Source organism: Coffea eugenioides, chromosome 11 (assembly GCF_003713205.1).
Source record: "Coffea eugenioides isolate CCC68of chromosome 11, Ceug_1.0, whole genome shotgun sequence".
In the NCBI taxonomy this organism is placed as follows: Eukaryota; Viridiplantae; Streptophyta; class Magnoliopsida; order Gentianales; family Rubiaceae; genus Coffea; species Coffea eugenioides.
The window spans coordinates 1092768-1101629 of NC_040045.1; the positions used below are offsets into that span (position 1 = coordinate 1092768).

At 38.8% G+C, this 8862-nt stretch overlaps 1 protein-coding gene across 1 annotated transcript; it reads right to left on the reverse strand.

Annotated features, from left to right (window-relative positions):
- Positions 1-6593: 6593 nt before the first annotated feature.
- LOC113751373 lies at positions 6594-8564 on the reverse strand. The gene is made up of 2 exons (XM_027295362.1): positions 7628-8564; positions 6594-7525 (listed from the first exon to the last, which is right to left on the reverse strand). Exons 1-2 carry the CDS (start codon positions 8562-8564, stop codon positions 6594-6596), a joined length of 1869 nt encoding a protein of 622 aa, XP_027151163.1.
- Between the last annotated feature and the right edge of the window lie 298 nt (positions 8565-8862).

The following is an 8862-nucleotide window of genomic DNA, read 5'->3' on the forward strand; positions in this document are numbered from 1 at the left end:
CACCAAACAACTTACTAGCACCTAATAGAGGGATTTTATGGAGTAGAAACTAGTTTAGGCAATTGTTTTTGGAAGATTGAGCTAAATGGAAGCTAAAATGGTGAAGAGTTTCTTTCTTCTTTGCTCAAGAGAGAGCCGGCCATGGAGGAGAAGAAAAGAGTGAATTTTATTGATTTTTTTGTGATATTTAACTCAATGGAAAAAAAAGTCAAAAAGGTGAATAGTTGTCATAAGTCATATCCAATATAATGGTGACACTTGTCACCTTCATTAATGCAATCCTATCCTTTTTTTTTCTCTCACATCAATTAAATCTCACCCTCTACTTATCTCTTAACATCCGATAAATTTCCACCAGTATCCGGAATTTAACCTAATTGGCCGAATTTTTCCGAACTTTTCGCACTAGTGGGTCCCACGTCCATTATCTATTCTTAATTTCTCAAAAACTCTCCAATACTAGAAAAATCATTTGAAAACGATATTTGCTCATAAACTTTATCTGGGGAATTTTTCTAATCAAGAAAATGTAGAAAAGGCGAGCGAGTAAATAAAATAAACCCTAGAAAATTAGAAAATTTCCGGGTTCTCAAACTCATTTTTTTTTCGGGGCGTCACAATCTCCCCTCCTTAAAAGAATGTCGTCCTCGACATTCCCTCTTGTACCAATCAAGTCAAGACATCCCGCAAAAATCTCTCAAGAGTCAATTCAAACCCACAGTCCGGCATCCTAAACTTCAAGCCTAGGATACACTACAGAGATCTGAAGTCTAAACTCTGATACCAACTGTCACAGCCCCACCTCCCCCTAAGGCGAACCAGAGGGTTCGGCGGGCTGCCTGCCCAGCTCTCGCCGGGACTCAGTCGTTCACTACAATCCTCAAACCAATACAAGATAAAATCCCAAATATAAATCAAATATTCCAACATTTAAAATATCAAAAACGAAGCGTCCACGCTTCCACTGCGCCACTCTGATCCTTGATCACAATTAGTATACAGGAGGAAGTCCAAAACTAGACTATTACACATCCAATCAATTCTAAACGTTCTAAACGTTCAATACAATCCCAATATGAAGGATTACACAAAAGGAAATCCAAGTTCAATCCATACATGAAATAATCCATGAATAAACGCTACAAGCCCTTCCTTCGCCTTGAGCCCTGTGGAGGGGTATAAAACATTTTTGGGGTGAGCTAGAAGCTCAGCGAGTAACCAGTAAAATCAGTAATCAAATCGGTTCAACCATAGTTCATTTCAATGATGTTCAATTCAAATCAAATGATAAGTCCAGAAACAATTTCAACATTTACAAAACATTAAATATGGAGTATCAATAATTCAAGAAACATTTACAATGGAAAGCGATAGTAACATTCGTGCAAAGGATATATTCGTTCTCCTTTCATTTCATTGCATTTTGGGGTTTCATTCGTGCATTCATTCACCCCGTTTAAACCTAGCTTTTGGACAGGGCTCACCAACCTACAAGGGTAATACTCGAGTTTATACCGAACTTCACCCAAGTTTCCTAGTCGCCCGACGATGTCCGCTTCTGGCTCGAGACGACCGGTAACAAGGGGCAATGGCCAGTTCAGCCCAAAAGGCTTACATTCATGCGCAAGTAGCATTTAATCACTAATCATTGAAAATTTCATATTTATTTAGGTCGAGTGCGATAAAGTACACACTCGCCTAGAAAACTCGTTTTAACAATCATTGAAAGAAAAATCAATAATAACAAGACACTAAGATGCAAGCACGCATGATATGTAAGAAAATAGTTCCAAAAGTAACTTTGAAAACAGTTCAAAAGTAGATAATGCAGGAAAGCGGTTCAAAAGTAAATTTGGAAACAGTTTGAGGTCACTCACCTCCATGGCTCAGAAATCATCCATCAAATATCGTTGCCTTGCTCAAATCCAAGTCTTAAATCACAAACTCAATGCAAACGAGTTCCTTCAAAGTTCGGACAGCACTTCCCCTGAATTTGTTAACTTTTCCAGCCATCATGGCTTCATTACTTCCTCAAATCAGTCCCAAAGGTACACACACAACAACAAGTTCATCCAATAGCCATTCAGCAAGCTCCAAGTAGTACTAGTACAAGTCCAGCTAGGGAAAAGTCCGGAAATGAAAGTTAAGCTCAAAACCAGAAAAAACAGTTTTGACGTCATTTTGCGGTAATGGTACCAAAGACGCTACGATGGTCGGATTAGGGTGTAAGACCCACCATTTCGAAGCTAAGAACCAGGGCTAAAACAATGTAGAAGGTCACTCAGTCCAAATCCCAGCATAACTAGGTCAAATATGTAAAATACCAAACCAGAACCGTAATTGCAGGTTTACAAATCACACTATGCTGTAATCAGTACAACTCAGTCTAAACAGGTCCAAATCCAGAAATTCTAAAGGAATATGGTAGCTAGGACATCAAGCTACATTTCATCAGAAGACCTCAACACCCAAATCCAAAACAATTCCAGTCAAAACAACCCATTTCAGACGCAGTTCTAACATCCTGATGAACCCAGAACAGAAATAGTAATTTCGGATTATCTCATTCTACACTACTCCAATTGATCTGACATTTTACAGGCACCTTTAAAACATCACTACCTACAACTTTCATGTTTTTAGCTAAGGCCAATTCGGCCTCTATCTAGGACCTAAAATTTCGGACAGAATGAAGAACCAAGAACCCTAATTTTCCAGAATTTCTTCCAAAACAGAAATTGATTGCAATTACCAATCATTTACACTTACTAGAGTCATTCTAGGCCATTTCCAATCATCATACAAGGCCACAACAACATGATCACATTAAACCAGAAAATTCATCAATAAAATAAAAACTTCACCAATTCATCTCAAACCAAGAAATAAATCACAAATTTCAACACTTTAGCCACCACTAGGCACAAATTAAACATCATTAAGTGTAGGAGGATATTCAATCACCACTTACCAAGTAAACAAGAGAGAGGGAGTAGTAGAACACCTTAGCTTCCTAAAAACTTCACCAAACAACTTACTAGCACCTAATAGAGGGATTTTATGGAGTAGAAACTAGTTTAGGCAATTGTTTTTGGAAGATTGAGCTAAATGGAAGCTAAAATGGTGAAGAGTTTCTTTCTTCTTTGCTCAAGAGAGAGCCGGCCATGGAGGAGAAGAAAAGAGTGAATTTTATTGATTTTTTTGAGATATTTAACTCAATGGAAAAAAAGTCAAAAAGGTGAATAGTTGTCATAAGTCATATCCAATATAATGGTGACACTTGTCACCTTCATTAATGCAATCCTATCCTTTTTTTTTCTCTCACATCAATCAAATCTCACCCTCTACTTATCTCTTAACATCCGATAAATTTCCACCAGTATCCGGAATTTAACCTAATTGGCCGAATTTTTCTGAACTTTTCGCACTAGTGGGTCCCACGTCCATTATCTATTCTTAATTTCTCAAAAACTCTCCAATACTAGAAAAATCATTTGAAAATGATATTTGCTCATAAACTTTATCTGGGGAATTTTTCTAATCAAGAAAATGTAGAAAATGCGGGCGAGTAAATAAAATAAACCCTAGAAAATTAGAAAATTTCCGGGTTCTCAAACTCATTTTTTTTTCGGGGCGTCACACGGTTCAGCTATGCTTTTGATTCCTTGGCTGTGACCTTTATACTGTCGCTTACGATACTCTGTGGCTTGATAATTACTCTCTGTATGTTAAGTTGGAAGTGAGGAAAATGAAGAAATTGAGAAGGACAGCTTTGTATTTAACCTGCCGAACTGCTGAAGGTTGTAATTAGCTGAGGACAGAATTATTTGTGGCTTCTTGGTGGAATAATTTGCTAGAATTACCTGTTATTTGATTCATTTCACGTTGGACAGAATGTGTGTTGTGTGTATAGTATTTTAGGCAAGTAAAAGACGTAAACTCTGTTGAAAATTCTGCAGTAATGTTGCTGGAAACTTGCTTAATGGCCGAGAGAAAGAGGGGCTGAAACTCTCGTGTGATTTTTGGAAAATTTCATGATACTTGGCTATTTGAGTGATTTTCACGAGCGTTAAATTTTTGATGGAATTAATTGCTGGAATTACAGGTCATTAGTTCTAGTTGGTTGATAAACCACTTGCGGTTTAGTCGATGGAATTTCTTGGCATTGGAACGGATACTTTGGAATATAAATTGCTGGAAAATGTTTAATCTGCATTTGTTTACGTGTAATGAGATTATTGGTGTCAATCTTGGATAAGAGATTGTTGCAAATCCTGTCCTTGGTTTCAAATACATGTTAGTGACTTTAAACATTTGAAATTTTGGTTAATCTGTTGTAATAAGTAATTGTTGGATACCAAGCGCTAATGATTGACAAAGCCTTGGTCAGTTGTTTAAATTTCGATTAGAAATGAATCTGTTGAAACCTAGGGCTAATGATTGACGAAGCCCTAGTGAGATTTCTATTTGAAATGTGAGTTTGCTATATTGACAAATCTGAAATATTACGTGCTTGTGAATCGGAATCGTAAGGAATCCGTTTTGTTCCTGTGAACTTGAGAAAGTTTTAAGCAAGCTATTTAAATATATCTTCGCTCTAATATTGAACGATAAAACTTAGTATTATACGTTAACATTAGAAATTCTTGTGTAGGGATTTTCTAAACTTTGGCGACTCGATATTTCATCCTTTAGCTTAAACTAGCCTTATTATTTTTAGAAAATGATTTCACTAGTTTCTAAGACCCTAAGTCTTGTTTTACTTCCTTTTCTTTCCTTAAAATTTGTCCCAGGCTAGTTGTTCTAGAGGAAAACTTGCTCGGCAAGATAACGTATTCCAGTAAAGTAGCTCTAGTTGCACCTTTAGAAAGAAAAGTATTTTGAAGAAAGCCATATGAAACATTTTTCTACTTTTACTAATTTTAATCTTAAGTGGATTGTCGAATTATTTCGAGAAAATAAACTATTTATATACTAGAGAATCTTTTATATTTATAAACCTAGAACTTGAATAGAAAACTTATAGTGCTTAAAAACTTGGTTTTCTAGGATTTAGCGAGGACGCGGATTTCGATTCCCAACTTGACATCTGAACTTCACTCTTAGTGAGTGTCCCTGCCTGTTTTATGACTATTTGGTTAAAGTGCTTTATCGACTCGTTATGTGATAATTGCCAAAAATGATTGCTGATCCATCGAAGTGAGCAGTGTGTACTTTATCACACTAGCCTTTCGAGTGGTGACTTGCTTTAAGTGTTTTCCGTGAATATCTTGCTTGCGCTTGCTAAGTGCTAAATTACTAGGCAGGGGAATGTACCACACCTTAAGAGTGGGAGGGCCTCTTATCCTGACCTGGTAATCAAGTGTTGGACGTAAAGTCGTTGGGTGAACCCCTCGACCAGTCTATAAAAATCAAGTGTTGGACGTAAAGTCGTTGGGTGAATTCTTCGACCAGTCTATAAAAATCAAGTGTTGGACGTAAAGTCGTTGGGTGAATCCCTCAACCAGTCTATATAAAAATCAAGTGTTGGACGTAAAGTCGTTGGGTGAACCTCTCGACCAGTCTATAAAAATAAGTGTTGGACGTAACGTCGTTGGGTGAATCCCTCGACCAGTCTAAGGTATACTCGAGTATTATCGCTTCCCTATTTGTTTACTTCAGTCGAATCAATACGTGTTAATTGTTTTAATTGATTGCATGTTTTTGGGGCACCACTGAGTTTTAGCTCACCCCACGTTTGTTTGTTTTTCCTTGACAGGTCTCGACGTTTGAGAAATCTGAGCCTACTTATATTTGCTTATGAATGTATTTGAACCTTGTGTCTTTGATTTGCAGTTTGTAATGAAATTCGAATAAAACAATGTACGTTTGTCTTGGGTTACCACTTGAAGCTGGAAAGGTGTAAACCCTAGATTTGTTATTTGGCTTGTACTAATGTATTTGGATTGCATGTTTTTGTTGCCTGGTTTGTAACGCGTGAGGTATTGAAGAGTCGACGATTGGCTATCTTATAAATGTTGTTATCTTTGAAGTTAATGAGGATTTAGTTATCAGTCTATTTGGAAGGAAACGGTGTTGTAATAGCTTAGGTTATTCTCCGGGAGGATTTGGGCTAGATTGCTTGCGTGAGTCCTGGCGAGAGCTAGGCAGACGGCCCGCCAACCCTCTGGTTCGCCTTAGGGGGAAGTGGGGTCGCCACAAGGAGTATCTATTTGTTTACCATCTTAGACTTGGTGGAGTGTTTTAGCAGTTTAACCACATACTACACTATTAGTGGTTGCCATCCACAGTTTTAGCTCATGCGGGCCAGGAGCATCGCGCGGTTCCGATTATGCATAGTACCTTTTTAGGTACTTGCCATTGATGGGGCCAACCCTTAATCCATACTCAGCAACCAACTTGTATGAGCCATTTGTATACACTTCTCGAACAACATATGGACCATCCCACTTAGGAGTAAACTTTCTTTGTCCGCCATGAGTGAGAATGATCGGTCTCCGAACAGCGAGTACTAACTCTCCAATCTGGAAAGAGCGTGGCCGGACATGCTTATTGAATGCTTTTGAAAGGCGGGCTTAATAGCACTCAATTCATTATTGAGTTTCCAATCTCTTTTCGTCGAGTGCTTCTAACTCTTCAAGGAGAAGACGAACATTATCTTCTTCACTGAGCCCTTTTTGAATCGCAATTCTTAGCGAAGGTATTTGACACTTAAGTGGAAGAACAGCTTCAACACCGTAAACAAGCGCGTATGGGGTCGCTTGCATGGGAATTCGAAAAGTAGTTCGGTATGCCCAAAGTGCTTCTCCAATTCGAAGATGCCAATCTCTTTTCGATTTATCCACGATTTTCTTCAACAGATTACATAAGGTCTTGTTGAATGCTTCAACGAGTCCATTTGCGGCAGCGTAGTACATGGACGAATTGTATTGTTTGAAATGAAACTTTTTGCAAAGCTTGTTCATTGCTACATTGCAAAAAGGCTTACCATTATTGGTGATGATATAACGCGGGACCCCATATCGATAAATGATGTGCGAACGAATGAAATCTACTACATTCTCCTTTTTGACCTCTCTTAGAGGAACCACTTCGGCCCACTTTGAGAAATAATCCGTTGCCGCCAAAATGAAAATGTGTCCTCCAGAAGATTTTGGAAGCGGTCCAACTATATCCAAACCCCAAGCATCAAACGGCCAAGAAGCCACAGTTGGATGCAATGGTTCAGGAGGTTGACGGATGAAATTGCCATGGAATTGACAAGTTTGACATCTTCTAGCAAAATCGATACAGTCTTTTACCATCGTTGGCCAGTAGTATCCCATTCTCTTAATGCGGAAGTGTAATTTTGGGCCAGATTGGTGAGCACCACATACCCCAGAGTGAGCCTCCTCCATTGCTTGCATGGCCTCATCTTCTCCAAGATATCGTAGAAACACCCCATCGAATGATTTTCGATAAAGCGTCCCTTTGTAGTAAATGAAAAGTGGCGCTCGACGACGTATATCAACCCTTTTCTTGGGATCTTCTGGTAACTTCCCATGATTAAGGTAATCAATGATGAGGTGACGCCAATCCTCCTTTTCGATCTTATGGACAAAAATATGATAAGCATTTTCTTCCTCACCATCATCTTCTTCATCAAACATCGGAGGTATGACCCAACTTTGACATATTGAAATTTGATTTCGATGAGAAGGTAGAGTGATCATGGATGCCAACCTTGCCAAAGAGTCAGCTTGTTGGTTGAAATTCCTAGGGATATGTTCTATAGTGACATTATCTAAATATCCCATGAGTTGTCTTGCATACTTATAATATGGGATCAATTCAGGCTTTTTGACATCATAAATACAAAGAAGTTGATTTACCACTAATTTGGAATCACCATAAACCCTAAGATGCAACTGCTTCATGTCTGCGGCCATTTCCAGACTGAGAATCAATGCCTGATATTCGGCCACATTATTTGAACACCGACGTGTTAAAGTGAAAGAGTATGACAATATATCTGATTCAGGAGTATAAAAGATAACTCCTGCACCAGCTCCGTCACGGTGCGCGGCTCCATCGAAATACATCGACCACGGGGATTCGACCATAAACACTTCTTCATCGGGGAGTTCATCAGTCAACTCCCACTCGGCAGGTATGGGATGATCGGCTAAAAAGTCTGCCAATATTTGTCCTTTGACAGCCTTTGCAGGTACATAAATAATTTCGAATTGTTGAAACTGGAGGTACCATCTCGCGAGCCGATCAGATGGTACAGGTTTTGCCATGACATATTTAATGGGATTAGACTTAGATATGAGTCGAATAGTGTGTGTTTGAAAATAATGTTTCAACTTCTGAATGACAAATATAAGTGTCAAACACAACTTCTCGATGGGTGAATAATTCAACTCATTAGATGTCATCATCCGACTCAAGTAATATAGCGCATTTTCCTTACCTTCATCATTCTCTTGAGCAAGTAAGGCCCCAACCGACCGTTCTTGAGCGGAAATATAGAGAATCAATGATTTTCCTGGAATGGGTGCAGCCAACACTGGGGGATTCATGAGGTACGTTTTGATGCTTGAAAAATCATTCCTACACGATTCATCCCACTCGAAGGGTACCCCTTTCTTCATCAGTCGACTGAAGGGCATCAATTTTAGATCGATCGACCTCTATTCCCCGTTGATGAACGATGAAACCGAGAAACTTGCTAGAAGTGACTCCGAATGTGCACTTCAAAGGATTCATCTTCAGTTGGTATCTCCGAAGGCTTTGGAAAACTCTTCGAAGGTCTTGAATATGATCCTCTCACTTATTTGATTTCACCACAAGGTCATCAATGTAGCATGTGACAGCCCC

What these genes read in the sequence shown, in the direction of transcription:
- LOC113751373 (XM_027295362.1), bottom strand. Translation starts at nt 8,564, where the DNA reads ATGAATCCCCCAGTGTTGGCTGCACCCATTCCAGGAAAATCATTGATT. An exon ending in GTTTGATGAAGAAGATGATG is followed by an intron (nt 7,526 to 7,627) that starts GTGAGGAAGAAA and finishes AGTTACCAGAAG; the next exon opens with ATCCCAAGAAAAGGGTTGAT.